This window comes from Dasypus novemcinctus, chromosome 16 (assembly GCF_030445035.2).
Source record: "Dasypus novemcinctus isolate mDasNov1 chromosome 16, mDasNov1.1.hap2, whole genome shotgun sequence".
NCBI classification, from domain to species: Eukaryota; Metazoa; Chordata; class Mammalia; order Cingulata; family Dasypodidae; genus Dasypus; species Dasypus novemcinctus.
The window spans coordinates 27,239,827-27,262,095 of NC_080688.1; the positions used below are offsets into that span (position 1 = coordinate 27,239,827).

Genomic DNA, 22,269 nt, shown 5'->3' on the forward strand with positions numbered 1-22,269 from the left:
AATTCCTATTTTCCATGTAAAATGCTTAGAGTGGAATTTGAAAGATGGTAAAATTATTGTAAATGATTACATTTTAAAAGTTATATTTAAATGCTCACAATAAAAGATCCATTAGTAATTTCTAAGTCTAGGTCTGTTGCTGTGGAAAGTTCAACCACAAATAGGCCTATAAACTTATTTTTGGAAAATTCTTTGGATTTCTCTCAAAAAGAAGAGTAGTTCCCTATAAGGTACTGTTGAGGATATAATTATGTCCCCCCAAAATACATGTTCAAGTCTTAATCTGCACCGCTGTGGGTATGAATCGATTTGTCAATGTTATTTGAAGATAAGTTATTATTAAAGTGTGGGCTCATTTATGAATAGGAACTTCAAAGATTCTATTTAGATGAGGCCAAATTGTATCAGTTTGGGCTTCAATCCATGACTAGCATGCTTAAAGGCAGAGGTAATCCAGTTACAGTCAGACTCAGAGAAAGCCAGAAGACGAGAACAAGGAGACCGAATGGCCCATGACCGAGGCAGTGGAGCAAGGCAAACAACCCCAAAGATGCGGCATGCCAGCAGAAAGCTGCAGATTCCAGGAGAAAGACTGACTATTAATACCTTGATTTTGGACTTACGGCTTCCAAAACCATGAGACAAGTTTCTGTTGTTTAAGCCAACCCACTGTGTGGTATTTGTCATAGCAGCCCTGACAAACTAAGCCAAACTAAAGTATTTGGTACTTTAATATACTCTTCCAAAAATAATTTGACAATCAGACCTTTTTGCCAAGCAGAAAAAAAGAAGAAAAAAAAAATTCAAATTAAAAATAAATCCTTGGAGAAACATAATTAGCTTAGCAAGGACTCGTATTCATCCGGCCACTTATTAATAAAGCGTGAAAGGAGGAAGAGAAAATACACAAGAGCATCGGTCCTACAATAGCAACCCTACGCAGAATCGCAGCTGGTGGACCGTGTCCCTCCCGTTGGCCTTCCCTTGAGCTGCTCAAGGTGAGTGACGGTACCTGCAACCAGAGCCTGTCACCAACCACGGTCCTGCCGATGGCACTGCACTGGAAGGTGGCAAACTGGCCGGCGTTCACTTCCACGTTCTGAATCCGCAGGAAATGGGGAGTTCTGGCTACATGAAGGAAAGAATTAAAAATATTAGAAACGGGGATCTGAAACTATGATATTTGGGGTTTTTTTTTTTGAAGCTGTCTGCAATGTTAGATCTTTTCGTTCCATTCATTTTTGGAGAAAAATAAGGCTTTTGATTTTAAGAGCATTAAAGAGTTCACTCTAATTGTGAAAGATAGCATGGGTGGTTTTGGTATGCTTTGTAAAGGAAAAAAAAAAGAAAAAGAAAAGGCTAAGCATTCTGGGATACCACCAAACAGAAAGAAGATATTTTATTGTTCCTGCTGTGCAAATTATCATAGCTCAGCAGTCTTCTTATAATAACAGATTTGTATTAATAAAGATTATACTGAAGCCTAATTGAGGTTTTGAACAAAAACATATTAGATATTTATACTAGCAACATGAAAAGAACAGTAAGAAGTTAAATGATGTTGTCAAGGAAACTTTTTAACCCAAGTACAGAGCTGTGTGTAATATATATTTTAATACAACTAATTGGTAGGCAACATTACTTGTGTGATATTTTCCAGCTACCAAAAATACTATCCCTATGGGCAGACTGTGAAATTATGCAGGGACTGCCACAGCAAAGCATTTTTTTTTTCTGATCTTACATCCAATTCAAGAAGTAAGAATGATTTAAATGCTAAACAGCATCAGGCCTCAGAATATGCATTGTCTATATGGGACAGCTGTTCAAATCAAGGATAACTCTACTGAATCTGAGAAACACAGACCAATTTCTATGTTATTCTGAAAACATGTGTCCAGCAAGTGGCATGCTGGACTTAAACTTCAATGACAAACTTCTACTTTCAGAAGAACAGTCTCACCTCACACCAAGGATAAAAGAGGGAAAAAACAGAAAAGGGCAGGGGTGGGAGCAGAGCGTGGGGACTAGTAAAGGAAAATAACAAGATGACAATATTTTCTGGGAGGGACAGATAAATCTGGATAATAATTTTTTTAGGTCTCACCAGCTTTTCTCCATTGCCAATATGTCCCTAGGCCACATCTAGACACCATTCATAGAAGGGTGCCCCACCATCAGGTACCCCAAAACTAGCACTAGTGTTAGTCTGAACAGAAGATAATTCGGAATAGAAATAGGTTACTTCAAAAGAATGAAGAAAATGCATTTACATATCAATAATTCACAGGAAAATTCCATGACTAATTTGGAAACCATTAATGATTCCGCCAATGTATTTGTGATGCTCCACATGCACAATGTTCTAAATAGCTGCTTGATAAGCCACAAAACCATGAATCAGATCATATAAACAAATTAGTGTGCAATTCCATGAACTATTTTTTCACTTAGTCAAATTACCCCTTGCTCAAGAACAATATCATTTCATGGTTTGTAAAGATCTTTGTAATTCAAATTTCACTCCTACTCCTTGTTCCAGAAAAACTGAAAAAAACCAATGTTCTTAGAACATGGAGAAAGGTAATGTTTATTGAGCATTTATATGCTGGAAACTTTCCCACTGACTTCTCACAATGTTCTCGAGGTGGGTATTTTCACCATTTTGCAGAGGGGGGGATCTAGTGAGTTCCTGGTCAGTAAGTTTCAGAACCAGAGTATGAACTCAAATCCTCGGCACCATTGCCAGGCCAAAGCATCTCTTCAAGCCCTCCCAGCATGCCTTTGCCCTCGCTCCATTCCCCCTGGAATAGTTCCACTGTCTAGCTTCCTTCAAGACACTTCACAAGTGCTATCCCCTGCATGATGCTTCCACGGATTCTCTCATCTTGTTGTTACACCCATCCTAATATCATGTATCTTCTCCCCTATTTATGCAAAATGACGCTGATTCCCCTTGCTCTCTGTAATCTTAATCACATTTGTATGTGCAATGGCACTTAATGCTAAATGCAATGGGCAACTGTTGTCCTAGGAAGAACAGTTTGGTCTTTTCTAAAAGTAGACCCTTTAGTCTGGGGAAGGAGAAACTGGGGCACAGGATCAGGGTGGGTGGCAATTAGAAACCACAGCTAACTTTGAATTTTGCAGAATTTATGGAGAGGTATATTTCCCTAAGGTAAGGAAGGGTTTCTAACTGACTAAGCATTAGCATCCCAGCAAGGGAGTGAAATTTTCAGGACTATGGGTGGCCTTTCGAAGGTAGGATGGGGACTCCCAAAGAGTGCCCTGCTCTTAGGAGGCACTCAAGAAATATCTTCTAATTGGGTGTGAATAATGGAGGTAGAACTGACCCTCTAATTTTTCTTTCAACCCTCTCATTCTAGAATCATGTGGATTTTAAAGTTCTCAAAGACCTTTATGTATCTAAGGGAGGGTCAACACAGGCTTGGTAGATTGCAGACCCTTCACTGATCAGCAGACAGGAATCCAGACCTCTAACGCAGTCACTTGCAGCCTAACTGGTAAATACTCTGCACCCTTCCCTGCCCAGTTAATCACCTCTTCTACTCAACTCTCTTGAGGGCTGACCTAAGAGGAGTCTGGCAGTGTTGGGGACTCCAAGCAAAGCTCCAGCTTGTTGACTACCAATGCCTCCCACCTGTCATCCACAGGGCCATGTTCTCAGAGACTTGGGCCAATAGCCCAGACCTGAAGTTCCTTCTTACCCTTGGCTAATGCTACAACCCACAGGCACATGCTCTTTCCATCTGGCTTTGATAAATCCTTCCACCCCTCAAATGTTCTAGAGTGGAAAACCCCAAAACTCCCCTTTCAAAAAGAAAATCATATGCTAGTGATACAAGTGAGTTAGCAGTAAATAACCATAAGACACTAATAACTCAACCACGGTGGACTTTGAATTGTGAAAGCTAAGCCACTGCTTGCACTATTTTTTATGTTGAAACATACTTCAGTAACCTCAAAAGGCCTAAAACCCCCAGTCCACTGGTAGGTGTTCTTTAATGAATACCCGCATAGAATGACTAAAGCCCATCCCACATAGCTCACACCTCCTGCCCCATCCAATTCTATGGGGTTTGGGGTCCCACGGCAGGCCCGCAGCTTCCCATGCTGCTTTCCCCATCCATCTCCCGGACTCCTACTCCTGCTCTCCTCTTGCTACAGGTCACCCCTGCAGGTGGAGTCTTCAGTCTCTTCTAAGACAGGGTGTTTGGGCATGTAGCCATTTTCCACGATGACTTAGGTTAACAGGTGCTACCGGGGGTTACTATTGAGCGGTTTCACCTCACTTGGTTAAGGGAGGTATTAGTTCTGAGCCTGTGTTTAATATTTTGAGTATCACTACTAGTATAGCCCTGCACAGTTGAGCAACTAAAAGTGAAAAGTTAATCAAGTCTCCCATAAAAATTCATTACAAAATGTCCATGTCCTACCGTGTGCCTTAAAAGGCCCTGGGCATCTTACCCAGGACCCCACTTGGAATCCTTCTTCTCCTTCCTGCTTAAAATTTCTTCTATCTCTATCTCTCAATCTCTCTCTCCCTCTTTCTCAGTCTCTCTTTCTCTCTCCCTCCCAAGCTGTCAAGCATCCCAAAATCCCTCTTAATTTTCTTATGCACTACACTTGAGGCGTCTTAGGCTTTTTCAAAGAGAAGGGTTTAAGGTGAGGTGATTTTGCTTTTTGTTTTCATGTATTGCTTCTTGGCATTTCAAGATGTTTGGGGCAAAACAAAAGAACTACATCTAACATGCTTACCATTCCTACCATAGGCTGTAGAAAAGCAGGTGAAATTTTCTTTCCCATAGTGCCCATTTCCCAGCCAGCCATAATCATGGGAAAGAGATGAACAGTCCCTTCAAAGGCTTCTAGATTTTCTCAGTAACACACGGGGAAAGCTACAGTAAGTTTAGTTTGGAAGATCTAGAACAAGCTTCCCACAGACAAAAATCCTGTTCAGAAAATGAAATTCAGATCTTGAACTTCCAAGTTCTTTCTTTATCAAGCATTTCAGGAGAATTATTTTGGAAGGGAAACGGCAGGCTATCCTTTTGTTTTGTTCTCCCTGCAACTACATTCCAGCAGATTGATTGCCTTTGTCTGGGAAAGAACATTGCTTCATTAAGAAGAAGACTGTTGGAAAAAATAATCTGGCAACGATAATAAAACCACACCCTAGACGGAAACCAGGTGACGACATTTAAGACAAACCTAATAAGAGTGAATACTTTTATAAATTATCCTTTTTGAATGAAAAAAAATTGACTACTCATCCATCAGAACAAACCAGAAACTGGACTTGGGAATTCTATTTCCCATATGAATTTCTTCCAAGAACATGAAAGTCAAAACTTCTTCTCATGGTGAACATAAGTTTTTTCAATAAACATGAAAGTCCTGTATATTCTTTCCAAAGTTTTAAGATGCCCAGTTTCTCCTCCATCTAGTGCTGTAAATCCTAGGGTTATTTTTGCATGGAGAGCAGTTTAAGGTTGATATTATTTTGGGTTTTAGATTCCAACATGTTTATGTTCAAGCATCAATACTTTTACTACTTGCTGGTTCTAAATACATGCCTAAGTTTCTTAACCTAAGTCTGAGTGTGATTTGTCTCTTCACTTGTACAATAGGGATTTATTAATTTTAAAAAGTATCCATTTAATGGTGCTGGTGGGAAGAGTAAACAAAATGATGTAGACAATGCATTTTGTGTGGCTGGTATTTAGAAAGCCCTCAAAAATGTCCATTATTACTTAAAAAAAACAATCTTTCACTTAAAACTGGAAAAAATTCCAAGAAAAAGATATTTACAGCCAGAAAAGTTAGGGTCATATGCTGAAAGATTCTTTAAACCTCACTAAACTATTTTAATTGTAACACCAGGTATAACACCTTTAGAACAGAAAATTTCAATTCATCTCATATTCAAAAATAATTTTTTTCTCTCTCTCTCCAAATTTATAGACCCATTTGTCTCCCGGATCCCCTTTCAAAATGCTATGCCAGCTTTCCTCTAAAACCTGCAGGAGTTCTAAAAACAAAATATCGTCCATGAATACCAAGCAGGTTTTTTAGTATAACTATCTTATTTTCTCATTCCTGCCATATTCTGTGGCTTCTTGCTAAGAAAGCAGTTTTAAAAAGAATAGAGGTTTTCAAATATTAATTGATCTCATATCAGCCTTTGATCCTGAAGTCAGGAATTATCATTGGCCAAGGTGCAAATCTTTTGGTAGATGTCTTACAATAATTGATTCTTCAAAGCCTGCATCAAATTCGTTGCAACAAAATCAGAGAACAGTGATTTGCAAGATCAAAGTGCAAACTGAAGTGGGACAACAGAGGACTATGTCCTAACCCCTTTTATTTTAATGTGTATTTTAATATTATGGAATAGGCTAAAATGGGCTGGATGCCTGCCCAACTGCGAGAAGAGTCAACATTCCTCCTATTTATGCAGCATATCAGCACAAACAAGGAGTCCAAAAGCAGCTAAAAGAACAGCCTTGTACTGTCCATGCTAACACAAACACACACAGCTGATATATTTTGCAAACATTTTTTAAAAATTTTAAAATGGGCATTATTAAATTGCCTCATCTAAGAAACCAATCAGTCTAGCTACTCAAGTTTACAATTCGTAGCTAAGTCATTCTGGTGGTCCTATCAGAATATAGTACCTAATAGAAAAATAATAATAATAACAATAATAAATATAGCTAACATAGAGCTCTTACCATGTGCTAAGCCCTGCTTTAAGTTATATGCATAAACTCATATAATCCCTAAATTTACCCTGTAGAAAAGTAGTACTATTAGTTTCCTCCATTATACAAATGAGGTTATTGGTCCACAGAGGTCAACTAACTCTTGTGAGAGAGGCAGGAAATTTTGCTTTTAACATGTTTCAGGCCAAATTTATTTTTGTTATGCTCAAAAATAAAGAATGGATCTTAAAGAAATAAATATTCAAGTGAAAAAACAGCCAACATTCTTAGAGAAAAATAAGTTTGGCCTTATACACAAATAATTTTTATATATAAGGTCTACTGTATCTTCTTAAAAGAAGTACCTTCCTTTGGAGAAGAATCCAAGTTAAGTTCCTTCATGCTTAAAATGAAACATTTTTGAGTCCCATGCATTTCTCAACCAAAGCTTACAGATCTGTCCTTAACTAGAAAACGATTCTAATTTTTTGATTTGTCACTTTTAAATTATTATTTTAATTACACTGTTTAAGAAGCCTTCATAAAAATCTAAATTTCGAAGCAGGAAAGTAATATGTGGTTATGCAACTATATCACTGAGTGAAAACTTGAACTTTGGGTAAATTCTGTGTTTTAAAATAAGCAATATTTTTTTAACTTAGCATGCCTTTTTGTGAACTATGCAATCTTTAAATGTCTAAAGAAAGTGCTAACTTATTTTTTTAGCAAAGTAATAATGCAGAATAGTCATATTTTACATTCATTTTATCTAATATACAACACATGGATTAATCATGAATTCTTCATCTTATCGTGTATATAAGTTGGCATCAAAATAATGGGTCATGATTTGGTATAATTTTTTATATTTCACAATCCAAGACACCATATACACAAACAATGGCAATATATGAAAGGACTGAAGCACCATGACCAAGTGGGATTTATCCAAGGAATGCTAGGTTGGTTTAACCTCTGATTATCAATTAATGTGACCACATCAAGAGAATAAAGGACAAAATCCACATTATCTGATAGACACACAAAAAAGCCTTTGCTAAATTCCTATATCCTTTTGTGATAAATACAATAGACTAGGAATAGAAGGAAACTTGTTTCCAGCAAACAGGCATCAACTAAAATCACTCAGGTTACATCATACTTAAATGGGGAAAGACTGAAAGCTTCCCTCCTAAAATTAGGAAAAAGGCAGGAATGTCTGTTCTTGACATTTTTCTTCAATTTTGCAGTAGAGGTTCTAGCCATGACAATTAGGCAAGAGATTGAAATAAAAGCATTCAGATTGAAAAAGATGAATTAAGACTGTAATTACTTCCAGATGACATAGTCTTGTGTATTGAAAATCCTGAGGCTCCACAGAAAACAATTAAACCTAATAAATACTTTCAGCAGGGTTTCAAGATGTAAAATCAATACATAAAAATCAATTGCATTTCTATATACTAGCAATGAACAAACTGAAAATGAAATTAAGAAAAAAATTCTATTTAAATAGCATCAGAAAATAAAATAACTAGGAATAAATTAATAAAAGAGGTGCAAAACTTGTACTCTGAAAACTGCAAACATAATTGAAGAAATTTTAAAAGACCTAAATAAAGGTCTTTATTCATGAGTCAGAGGATGAAATACTGTTAAAATGTCAATACTCCCCAAAGTGATTTACAGATTCAAAGCAATCCCTCTCAATTTCCCAGATGACTTATTATTTTTTTGCAGAGATTGACAAGCTGGTACTCAGATTCATACAGAAATGAAAGGGACCCAGAACAGCCAAAACAATCTTGAAAGAAATACAAAATTGGAAGATTCACTGGTGACTTTCCAATATCAAAAATTATTACAAAGTTACAGTAATCAAGACTGGAAGAAGGACAGACATATAGATCAATAAAAATCAACAGAATAGTATTGAGGCACCAGGAATAAGCCCCTACATTTATGGCCAATTGATTTCAACAAAGATGCCATGCAAATTAAATGGGGAAAGAATAGTTTTTTCAATAAATGGTGGTGTAATAACTGGCCCTCTATATGCAAAAGAGGAAGCTGTACCAGTTCCTTCCACCACATACAAAAATTTACTCAAATTAGTAAATTTTATGTATTACATGTAAGAGCTAACACTATGAAGCTTTTAGAAGAAAATATAGGAGATTTTTTTACTTGGATTAGGCGAAGTCTTCTTAGCCATAACACCAAAAGTACAAGTAACAAAAGAAAATTTAAAAAAAAGAAAGAAATTGAACTTGACCAAAATTTAAAACTTTTGTGCTGCAGATGATGCCATAAAGAAAGTGTAAACCCAGAGATGAAGAAAAAATATTTTCAAATCATATGTCTGAAAAGAGGCTAATATCCAGATACATAAAGAACTCTTAAAACTTAATAGTAAAAAGATAAGTGACCCAAGGAAAAAGAAACGGGGAAAGGATATTGAATAGATGGTACTCCAAAAAAAGAGATAGAAATGGCTACAAGCACATGAAAAGATGGTTCACATCTTAACCATTAGGGAAATGCAAATTAAATCTACTTCAAACTCACTAGCGTGGCCATCATAAAAAAAGACAGATAGTAATAAGTGCTAGTGAGAAAATGGAGAAATTGAAGCCCTCATATCCAAATCTTCAGAAAGGAAAATGATGTAGACAATTTGGAAAACATTTTGCAGTTCCAAAAATACTAAACATAGAGGTACCCTATGACCCAGCAATCCCAAGAGTAGACATATATGCAAGAAAACTGAAAACAAATAACCACATAGAAACCTGTATATGAATGTTTATAGCAGCATTATTCAAAATAGCCAAAAGGCAAAAACAACTCAAATTTCCCTCAACTGATGAATAGACAAGCAGAAAGTGGTAGATACATACAATGGAATATTACTTGGCATTACAAAGGACTTAATTTCTAATACAAGCTACAACATGGATGGACATAAAACCATATAATACATGATTATATGTATATGAATTGTGGGGAACAAGCAAATCTATAGACATATAAAGTTGATTAATGGTTGCCTAGCGATGGAGCTGTGGCTTGGGGGCAATGGGTTCATGATTTCTCTTGGGGTAGTGAATATCTTCTAAAGCTGATTGTGGTGATTGAGGCACAAGTCTGTGAATATACTAAAATCCATTGAATTGTATACTTTAAATGGGTGAATTTTACTGCATGTGAATTATATCTCAATAAATGTTGCACAATGTTCTTTGTCTCATTAGATATTAAAATGTACATATACAGCACAGGACAATAATAGATACGCCCATATATGCACAGCTTATAACCTTCTTAATAACAGGAGGCAAAATTATGAAGCTGATGAAATGCTTCTTTCAATTTCTCCTACCAGGATTACTGCACCAAATTGAAAATGTATTTTTAGCGTGCATACCAAACACAAGAATTATCTCTATTTATTAGAGGTGGTCTTACGCCAGAGAGCTGGTGATTCTGTGCAGCCACCTCCACATTTCAAGCTGATCCTGCATCTTACTGTCCTTACATTAAAATCAGTTTTATAAGCAACTCTACACTAGTAACAGAAGAGCTATTTTTTTTTAATGTTGTCATCCCTACTCATAAAGCAATATGAATCCAAATAGGAGCTTTTGCAGCAGAGTAAATGAGATTCAGATTTTGCATCCATTTGGAAAAGCAGACTTGAATGTGGAGTATCTAGGCTTGTTCATGATTTAAATCCAATGAGCATCAAAATTTCAAAATAATTGATTACTATTTAGAAAACTTGATAGGAAATCCCTTAAAAAATTACGTGTAATGCTTGCCATTGCAAGACCAAACTATTACCTTCTTTAAAATCTGTATGTGCATGATTTCCCCATGAACTTAACTATGGAAGGGCTGTCATCAAAGCCATTTTAAGCTTAAAGTTCAAAATGCTGTGGTATCATACATCATCTCAATACAGAGCCTTCTTCGCATCTCCTCACAGCACTTGGTGAAGCCGTTTAGGTAATAACATTGGTCCCCTCCAATGGAGAGAATATGCAACTGCTTTCTATGGCCCAGGAAGCTGGGCTCCTCAAGAAAATGCACTGCTAGAAGGATGAGCATGTCCTGCTTAGGTCTTTACTGACCACAGTGATTTCAATCTTGCAGCCTGAGAGAGGACTACAGGTCAGGGACTGTGAGGTTGACCAGCAGCCTGATCTAAAGGAAAGGACCCAGATGACTGAAGGAGACAGACCTGGTCAGTCTCTTGGCTCTACCCCAGGCCAGCTGTGCAACTCTGTCCACGGAGGTTACCAAGAACACCTGCTTGGCAGCGAGATTTGCTCTCAGGAACAAGGGGGACAGCACGTGTCGTTACAGCTGCATCACATAGTAGGCACACGAATGGCTGTCACTCATTTTTTACCATTTAGTAAAGCAAATCCTGAAAGAGGCGAAGAATACTGATGCAGAAGAGAGGGTCCCCTGGCGCTTTTCCAAGCCCGAGGCTGTTACTCCCAGGATTTGGCCACATTCCAACTCAGGTAATTATATTCTGCTGCCTAAATTTGCCCTGCTGTTTCAATTAGGTACGGCATTGTTCCCTCTCCTGCCTTTTCAGATAAAAAGGAGGCTGGAATTCTTGAAATCACCCGTCTTGCTGACACAGAAGAAAAGGCAAATGTGACATGCTACGAAAGTCATGTCTGCCTTAGTTTTGAAGAGGATGGTGCTGTACTTTAACTTAGATGTGTGGCAAGCTTCAGAGCACCAAATAAAGATATCAGAGAGAGTAAAAACCCACTGGAAGGAATCAGACAACTGCGGTAGAATATCCTCATCAGATAATAACTGCACAAGCCTTCTCTATAACTGCAACAAAGAGTGATCAAATGATCTAGCCAAACCCAGGTAAAGAAAAAATAAAGCTGAGACACTCTGCAAGTGTTTATAGATCCAATATCATTGTCGTTATAACCATTCTCTCATTAATTTGGGAAAGAACTCTCAGCAGAAATTCGAGGGAACTAGGCAGTTTCTCTTTAATTCGGAGACTTAAAAATAAGGCTGGCTAGCATTCGTTAGCTGGCCAGACATTTCAAGTCTGACAATATCAATTCTGGGCAAGGATCTAGGGAAAATAAAACGTCCATATATTGCTGGTGGGACTAGAAACAGATTCAGACTTTTCATAGCAATTTGGCAGCATCTACTAAAACTAAAAATGTGCCTCCCTTATATTGCAGCAATTCAGCTTATAAGACATATAAGAATGCTTACCATAGTAATGTTTTTAATAGAGGGGAAAAAACTGGGAAAAAAACTAAATATTCATAGAAAGATGTGTTATATTCGTATGAAAGAATACCATGCATCTACCTTTAAAAATGTAATACCAAGTGAAAAAAAACAAAAAAGAATCAAGAATACAGAGTAATAGGTACAACTGAATGTCACTCATTGGAATTTGTAAAAGGTAAATATTACATTCATGCTTCTCAGCAACACAGTGATCATGGGATACACAACACACACACGTACTCGCAGTGTTTCTGTTGCTCGGCCCTATTCTGGGGTTGGGAAATTCCCCACCATATATTCTTTGGTCAAAGTCTGTGCCTGGCCCCCATGCCAGAAGATGAAAAAGCCAGGTTTGCTTTCCCAGTCTGTCCCTGTAAGAGGAGGAAAGTGACCACAGTGCCACATTCTTAGTTTCTGCTCACTGTCTGAGCCTACATCACTCAATCCTCCCAGGGATGCAATTTGCCCTCTAATTTCCTTTCACCAAGTGTTCTCCTCCTTAAAATAGCCGAAGTCCACTTCTGTTGCTCCTTATAGAAGGAGAGCCACAATGACGAGGCTCACGCCTGACTGCCACTGCGGAGGTGGGGGAGAAAGGGGGCCCGCAGTCTGTTGGGCCCCACTAATTGGAGGGAAGAAGTTTAGATGCAAAATACGACAAACTGTTATCACTTGTGTAGAATAAGATTTTTTTAAAGTGTGCTTCTTGCCTACTGTACATCTTTAAAGCACTCAATTTTAAAACACAAAGAACAGGCCATTTCTGAGGTCCCTGAGTTATAAGGTAGGTCAGTTAGATTCAACAGGCCCCAGGCCTATTTGGGGCTCTACAGTTTGAAACTCTGTGATGAAAACAAAGGAACTATGCCAGAAGCACATGGTACTTAGGGTGAAAGGGCACACGTTTAAAATTTTTAAAGAGGATATCAAAAGATCATGGCCACACATGGGCAGGCTGGTTGTGAGGCTGTCCAGGTATCCTGAAATATTCCTTTATTCCTCATTCCTGATTTTCATTTTAAAAGACACTCGGTACATACAAACAGTGACATGTACACATGGAATACATGTTACTTCTAGACTGACAAACCAACACCTAGAGGAAATCTTAGGGAACTTTCTTAGGGGGAATGATTTAGAGCCTTCTCTTAATCTGTAATCTAAATAGTCTCCCGAGGATGTACCCGAACATTTAAATGCTTTTAGAAAAATTGAAGCAACTTACTACATGGATGTCCTAACACCTTCACTTCATCAATAGCTAGGTAGCCTTGATGTCCAGAAGTTATTACTTCAAAAATCACCTGAAAAATTAAGAGAGATTTACATTATTCACTCATTTTGATAGACTTTTGTCACATATCTACTGTAAGACAAGTAGTTTCATTCATTCAGTCAGTCACTGATCCAGTCACTTATTCATTCATCTATCCACCCACCCATTTATTCATCCATCCATCCATTCATCATCCATCCACCCATTCATTCATTTTTTTCAACAAACAATAATGAAGCCCCTAAAGCCTGCCAGCTAGTGGTTCAGGTTCGAGATTATGAAGATAAACAAGACTCAACCCCAGTCTTTGGGCTAATGTGTAGTAAGTAGGTCACACGAAATCCTGCCTCAAGGACCCTCCTGATTTAATACTGTGGGTAAGAACAGGGACTGGAAAGGCTAAAGCTGGGGATCAGTTACTAGGGGCTAGAGATAGAGTAGGGAACCAAACATCAAAGTTCCCGCCCTTGGAGAACTCAAATTTTAGAGGGAAGACATTCATCAAAAAATCATACAAAATTCACAATGTAGTAATTATTCACCAAAATCCGGGAGTAGCAAGCTAATGTTACCCAGAGAAAACCTAAAGTAAAACTATACTTCCCTGGGGGGGTGTATAGTGTGGGGAGGGTCTTCCAAGCATGAAGCTCAGAAGATAAAGAGTAGGCTCGGGAATCAGCTCACTGGTGAGGAAACAATCCAGACAGAAGGCAGAGGGTAGAGACAAAGGGTCTTTGGAGTTCTGTGTCCAAAAGTTTAAAAAAACGAAAAGGATTCCCTTCAGAGAGTCATAGGCAAGTTTGTGGGCCATACTGAGCATGAGGTACAAGTCTAAAGAAGACTTTTTAAAAAGTTTTATTGGACGTTAAACTGACTCCCATACATACATTGGATTTATTGTTCTCAAGAAGCAATGCTAAGTTTGAATTGATTTAGATAATATGTTTTCTTGTCATCTGCTCTTCCTTTGAAGGTGACTCTCTGACCAGACTGAACCAAGAGGGACTTAGGTCTTATACAAGTATTGTGGTAGCTGAAGTGATTTTGGACCCCAGAAAATGATGTCCTTAGATTGCTCCATTCCTGTGGCTGTGAACCTATCGTAGATGGGACCCCTTGATTTAATTAGGTTAGGTAAAACCCATTTGATTAGGTTACTCAGTAAAGCATGGCCCAGGGTGTGTCTTTTTTTTAAATTCATTTTATTAATTTAATCTTTCTTTTTAAAAAAAAAAAAAATTATTTATTTATTTCTCTTCCCTTCTCCCCGCCACCCCAGTATTCTGTTCTCTGTGTCTATTTCCTGTGTGTTCTTTGTCCACTTCTGTTGTCAGCGGTATGGGAATCTGTGTTTCTTTTTGTTGTGTCATCTTGTTGTGTCAGCTCTCCGTGTGTGCGGCACCATTCCTGGGCAGGCTGCACTTTCTTTTGCCCTGAGTGGCTCTCCTTACGGGGCGCACTCCTTGCACGTGGGGCTCCCCTACACGGGGGACACCCCTGCGTGGCGCAGCACTCCTTGCGCGCATCAGCACTGCTCATGGGCCAGCTCCACACGGGTCAAGGAGGCCTGGGGTTTGAACCGTGGACCTCCCATGTGGTAGACGACGCCCTAACCACTGGGCTGAGTTCGCTTCCCCCAGGGTGTGTCTTAATCCTCTTACTGGAATCCTTTATAAACAGGATGAATATACAGAGAAACAAAGAAACAGAGAAACCCCCAGACATGGACAGAGAAGGTCCCAGGGGCCAGAAGCTGAAATCAATGGAACACAGACGCTGAGAGGAAGGCAGTGAAGTCAGAAGCTTTAAACTATGAGGTCCGGAAGAGAGGGGAGAGATGACTGGATGCCACCATGTGCCTTGCCATGTGCCTTGCCGTATGGAAGAGGAATCCAAGACCAGTCCTGGGGCTTAGAAAGCATTGTCTGATGAAGCCTTGCTTCACATGCTTTTTTCCTGGCCTCTAAACTGTAAGCTTATAAGTGACTAAATCCCCATTGTAAAAGCCAACCCATTTCTGGTATATTGCCTTGGCAGCCTTTAGCAAACTGAAAACAGGTACTAAAGAAAAAAAGTACAGGGTCCATGAAGTATACGGACCAAGAGGACCTCAGTGAGTCAATGACATTTGAGCTGCAGGAGGAGAATGGGTTAAGAGTGTGAAGAGGGTAAGGCTTAGGCGGAGGCTTGTGCAAGGGCCCTGAGAGGGGCATGGCCATAGAGTGAAGAGAAGAACTGGGTCTATGGCTATAAAGGTCAACTATGGCCAGTAGAGAGAAGGTTTGGCTTGCAGGGCAAGGATTCCAGGAAAGACAGCATATTAATAATACAGAGACGAGCGTGTGTTAGCTGAAATATGGATGGCAGACGTATGGATTAAGAAGAGAAGGCAATAAAAATTTCCACAGTGGTTTAATCAAGAGAGTCTTAGCAACCACTTAAATATGGGAAAAGCAGAGTAAGGAGGCCAGAACCCAAAGGTTCTAAGAATGAATGGCTTTTTTTTCAGTGGTGGAGCCACTGCAGAGAAACTAAGGCAAAAGGAGAAAGAACAACCAGGAAGAGGGATGTAGGTTTCCTAAACCTGAGTGTCACTTACCTAAATGTGTCTGTTGCTAGGCTATTACTGAAACCATCCCCATGAGCATTACTTTTCACAGCAGGAAGCTATCACCAGGGGTCATGACTCACACAGTGGAAAGGCTGGAGGTCTTCAAACTCAATCCCACAATTGCACTTGGGCACTTAGCCCAGAGAAACGAAAACTTTCCTTCACATAAAACCCTGCATATGGGATGTTTACAGAAGCACTATTCGGAACAGCCAAAAACCAAACAGCCCAGATGCCACTCAACCGGTGGGTGACTCAACATGCTGCAGGGGATGCTCCTTAACATAAGAAGGAATGCATTGTTGATGCACCCTGAAACCAGGATGGATCTCCAGAGAATTAGGCTGAGAAAGAAAGTCCATCAAAAAAGGTTTTTGGGGAAGCAGATGTGGCTCAAGCCATTGGGCTCCCATCTACCATCCTGTCGAGGGTTTGATACCCAGGGCCTCCTGGTGAAGGCAAGCTGGCCCGTGTGGCGAGCTGGCCCACACAGACTGCTGGCCCATGCGGAATTCTGCCCTGTGCAGGAGTGCTGCCCTGTACAGGAGTGCTGGCCCACACATAGAGAGCTGGTGCAGCAAATGATGCAACAAAAAGAGACACAGAGGAGAGATAATAAGAGATGCAGCAGACAGGGAGCTGAGGTGGCACAAGAGAATGATCACCTCTCTCCCACTTCGGAAGGTCCCAGGATCAGTTCCCAGAACCACCCAATAAGAATACAAGCAGACACAGAAAAGCACACAGTGAATGGACACAGAGAGCAGACAATGTGGGAGGGGTGGGGGCGGGAATCAATCAATCATCAATCAATTTTTTTTTAAAAAAAGTTTTCGTACAAATGACTATATTTACAGAACCTTTTGAAATGGCAAAAGTTTAGAAATGGAAGACATATTAGTGGTGGAGAGGGGTTAGTGGAGGAGGAGGGAAGGAGGTGGGTGTGCTTACAGAACGGACCTTCTCTGAGGTGATGAATGCGCAAACCTAACCAAGTAGTAACATTGTTTAGAAGGAAACACACGCACGAAGACACACATACATGCAGAAAAACTGAGGAAATCTGAATAAGGTGGGTAGATCACAGCAATGTCAATATTCCCACTGTGACATGATGCTACGGTTTTGAAAAACATTACCACTAGGGAAACTAAAAATGGGATCTCTGTATTATTTCTACTGCATGTGATTCTATGAGAACCTTAATAAAAATTTTCAACTAAAAACATAATTATAATGAATGCACAACTATGTGATTATACCAAATACCATTGATTGTATACTTTGGATGAATCGTATGCTTTATTAATATGTATCAATAAAATTGATTTGTTTAAAAAACTTAATTATAAGTTATTTACTAAAGCACATAATATGTTACATAAACTGTGCAGCTATCACTCCATTGTTTTATTTATTAGTTCACGCAAAAAATTCTTCAAGGATTTCATATTTCAGGAAAGGAGAGGTTTGGATGTAAAGTAATAGTCCAAAATTATGTATTGCTCTATTGAAGATGTATCTTAAAAACCCAATCATTCTGAACCCAAATATCATGATGGTTTTGTATTACAGGTTGCCTAATCAAAATTTTAATCCTAGGAGTTGAGCAATGCAAGAATATATGAATTATATGTGTGTGATCAATGTAATAGATATAAAAATGGAGAAAGCAATCAGTAGCACTCAAAATGGAAAAACTCAGAGTACTTCCTACTTCCTAGATGGAAGATCATTCCAGAAACACCTACAGAAACACAGAAGGGCAGAAATGAAACAAAACTTTGTCCTGGTCTTAAGCTGAATATATATATTTCACTGAAGTTACAAGAAAAAAGAAGAGATGTATGGACATTCTTCCAATGGGATCTTGGTAATTTTCCTCTCTACTATTTACGCCTATTTATTTAGGACAACTAAGGGGACAATGAAGGAGATGAAGACGGAGAGCAAGTATAGGAGGGCCTGTGAATAACAGTTGCTTCATGCTCAGGGGAAAAGCAGCGGTAGGTCCTCCAAGATCAGCCATGCCCTCTGATCATGGTGGCAACTGTGGGGACAGGTGGTGGGGGGCGGGCAGAAGGTGCAGCTACTGATGCCCCCCCCTCCCAGCTTCCCAAGGACTAACTCGTTCCATTCACAAAAGATGAATTTTGAAAAATAAGCCGATCCATGTCCATCCATTCTTCCTCCGTCTCTCCTTTCCAGCCATTCATTCATCCACTCATCCATTTATCCCAGGCAAGGCTTTATTGTGTGCCATCTTTTATTCCCCTGTGATAAGTACCAGGGATATATGAACAGAAGAGATAAAGATCCCTTTTCCTCATCAAAATTGTCATCCTTCTCTCAGAAAATTATATTTTCTTTACCAGTTTCAAAGACTGAGGTGTCTAATCAAAATGGTATTATCCTTATTCTTGGAACAGATGGGTTAACTCTTTTAGAATATAGAAATGCTCAACATTTTTGAAGCTGCTATATATGTGTAGATTTAATCCATAATATTTCATTTCAACCAACACTTGGTAATGACAAAGAAAACAATAAAGAAAAGGAAAGAAAGAGCAAGAGAAGGAAGGGGAAGAAGTCAAGGGCCAAAAAAGACCTTATTGTCTTTGATTCTGGTTTGTTGTTTTTTTCATCCATCACTTTAAAAATGTATGATCCTCAGAATTTTTAAGTTAAAAAAAAATTGCCTTTTAGTCCAAATATTTATAGAATATTTACCAAATGCTCCAGGGGATACAAAGGAAAATTAAGACAGTTTTATTAAATTTAAACTTCAGTTGAAGGAAAGAGAAAAAGGGAGATGATGAAAGGACAGAGCTTGACAGCACTTGCCAAATGTCGGATTCAAACAACGTGGAACTCGTTCGTGGGGTATCCTTCTCCAACACAGTCTTGTAACTCCTCCTTACCAAGCAAACCAGGAAACTGACGGCATAGCCCGCACAGCCTTGACTGGGCAATTCAGTTTCTCACGCTGCTAGCATAAACTCAGAGACGCAGGCGCAAGCATTTGCCCTTCATCCCTACTAGACTAGAGGAAGAGAGAGACTCAGCAACACATCCAGGCACTCCCAATTTCCCAGCAAGGTGACTAGTCAAGGAAGCCACAATATAGCATTCAACATATGCTGATTTCTGCCACTTGGCTTGTTCCCTGCCATCTTCCAAGGCAAAGAAAGGCAGTATTTGATTGTGCTGAACAATACTCCTTTTCATTAATTACAAACTTCTGAAAGTAAAACTTCTAGAATTTGGGAGGTTCCACCACTGACTTACTTAAAGCTAATGGCAGAGAAAAGAAAGGAGAAGAATCTGGATAGGTATGTTTGCATGTGTGTACACACACACAGTTATTCATAACAGGCCAATAATATTTTTAGATCACATATTTAGGTGTTTATACATAGGAACGTAGATAACATGTTACTGGCTTGAATTAATAACTTCAGTATTTCTTTCAAAGGATTGAAGCAAGACTTTCAAAGACCCATTTATTTCCCTGTTCTTTTATTTTTAAAAGAAATGCACTTAAGGGAAGTACAAGTACAAGTTCTATTAGCAGCTCATCAAATTTATAATTCAGTATATAAATGTTTTGGTACATACCATAATTATAAATTGGTATGATGTGTAATGGAAAGTATACTGTCTTGAAATAAAGATGATAAAGTAATGATATCTGAATTGAGATGCTGTGGAAAGTCTTTGACCACTTTATTTTTGAGACCTCAGCATGGAGAGCGTTGTTTCTAGCAAACAGGAGGTAAAAATGCAGGTCAGAAGACGAGGCCCATCTTAGGTTAGCTTCTTACAGCTTGTAGAGTCCCATAACAGGTTTCAGTGTCATGAACCCTTGCCATCTGCCACGTTTTCCGTACTGTCCTCTTTTCAACCCAGTGCCTTTGCAAAGCAAGCTTCAAAAGCAAAAATAATATTTTTGTTCCATATTGTCAAGTAAGGGACTCTGCAGTGGAAAATGCAGGTATTGCTCTACTGACTTATCACCACTGTACTGAGGGACTCAGGCAGGGCAGGGCATCTAGGCCCAATAAGATCAAGGGCAGAGAAAACAAAAACACAAGGAGACTGTGGCTACTGTAGGAGAAAAGAACAAAGAAAAGCGGAATACATTGATTTTTATTTTTACCAAATAGTACAGAATATATTGAAATATCATCTATTTTAGAAGTGCAGCTTGGGTCTCCTTAGGGGAGGCAAACCAAGTCATTTTTTTAAAAACTCAATAATTTAAAAAATACTTATTCCATGCCCCAGCTATCTATCATATATATTATTAGCTCATTTTTTTCCCAACCATATGAGGTAGGTAATATTGATTTCCATTTAGGGATGTGTACGCTGAATCAGACAAGTTAAGTGATTTTTCTGAGGTCATAGAACTAGTACATCGTATAGTCGGGATGGAATCCTAGATCTAATTCACTTCCAAGTCTGGACTCTTCATATTACCAAACTACCATCACTAGCAGGTATAAGAGATATATACAGAAAATATATAAACAAATGCATGTAAACGTACACATACATAGGCATACATGTGTTTATAAACCTATATATTCATGAACATACAAAGTACACATGACACACAAATGTGCACACATACATATATACTTCATATATATGCTCTTTAATGCATAGATATAAGTATTCTAAAAATTTTACTTCCAGGTTTAACTAAAACATGTCATAATCATCTATCAGACCTAGAAATGCAGATACAAGGAACATATGACTTACTTTGAGTAACATATTCTTTAAGACAAGAGTTGGCAAACTATGGCCCATGGGGCAAATCTGGCCCACCCTCTCTTTCTGTATAGCCCACGAGCTATGGATGGCTTTCGTAATTTTATACGTTGGGAAAAAGACAAAAGCAGAATATTATTTTGTCATACATGAGAATTATATGAAATTTAAATTTCAGTGTCCATAAAGAAAGTTTTATTGGCACAAGGCCATATTCACGTGTTCTCTACAACTGATCTGGCACTATAACAAAGAGCTGAATAGTTGTGACAGAGACCCTCTGACCTGCCAGGTCTAAAATATTTACTAACTGGCCTCCTGCTGTGAGAGAAAACTTTCCTGTTTGACTCATCAACACACTGTCATTTTTCTGGTTAACAAGAAAGCACATGCCAATAGCAATAATTTGTCACAGCCACTTATGCTACTCCTCGCTATATATTCCAGGAGTGGTGGAGAGAAAACCCTCTTTCCGGTTTGCCTGGTTTTCAATGAAATCATACATGTGGCGCTTTCAAATGCTTATTTAAGCTGCTTATATCATTACTAAAATTGAAAGATAATGCAAAACTGCAACATGCCAGAACAAAGCCATAGAAACTAATTACCTTAGAGACCCCACAACATAGTATATAAAACAAAGCAAGACAAACAATAATCACCTCATTTAGAAGTCATATCTTCTGGACAGAAACCGAACAACTGAGAATTTCTAACACTTTAGTATTAAACCCTGATCCTCGGATCTCATTCTACACAACTTTCTTTGGTTTTAGCTAGATTTCAACTAAATGGCTTTTTTATGAGTTTCTTTTTACTGGAACAAGCCCATTTTTAGGAGTAAACGTCTTTGCCCTCAAGTCCATCCCAAACTGTGATTATCTAAAAATTTGCAAGCTAAAGTGGTACAGCAGAAGGACAGAATCAATCACAGATCCATCCTACCTTATTCTGGAAAAATGTTGCCACCATGCAGTACTTAATTTTCGTGCCCTCTTTTTTACTTGGTTTGACAGAAAGAACACAGCAAGACGACACTTGCCAATTGAGAGATTCAAACAATGCAGAGCTCATAGGAGTTTTGGGTCACTCTGAGCCCCCATTTCTAGCGAAGTGTCTGGGACATAGAAACGACAATACTTATTTTTGCCAATGGCTTCCAGATAGGATTTGCAGCCATGGGATATAAGGAAAGGCCAAATTGAGAGACTCTATATTCAGTCACTCACTCAACAAATATTAATAACATCTCAGAAGGCCCCGTGTTGTCGTCCTAGAGCCTTTAGAGCCCTTGGGAAATGCCATTTTGCTCTCAGGTAGGAAGCGAGTGGCTAAACCACTGAATAGCATGTTCATTTGTTCTTACACAGCCATCCTGGACATTGGGCTGTGGGAGGTTTGACATGAGGGTATCGCTCAAATGCCTGCCAAACAGCAAATGGGGAAGCACTTCAGCACTGCAGCATCCCTGATCCTGCCTGCTTCAGTGAAGGGCAAAATTAGCTTTCCATGCTGCCACTTTCCCCCTGCTATGTGTGAGAAAAGAAGAGGGATTGGCTTACCAACTTAAATACTCACCACCGAAA

The 22,269-nt window shown here is 38.8% G+C and overlaps 1 protein-coding gene across 4 annotated transcripts in view; it reads right to left on the minus strand.

The window, feature by feature from the left end:
* Window positions 1-22,269, minus strand: part of PTPRM (protein tyrosine phosphatase receptor type M) — an 805,217-nt gene that overhangs the window by 465,544 nt on the left and 317,404 nt on the right. For all 4 annotated transcript variants that reach the window (XM_058277381.2, XM_058277380.2, XM_058277379.2 and 1 more), the window contains exons 4-5: window positions 13,243-13,321; window positions 1,013-1,128 (exon numbers count right to left, since the gene is read on the minus strand). In XM_058277381.2, the coding sequence (XP_058133364.1) occupies window positions 1,013-1,128; window positions 13,243-13,321 (195 nt within the window). The remainder of the gene's footprint in view (window positions 1-1,012; window positions 1,129-13,242; window positions 13,322-22,269) is intronic.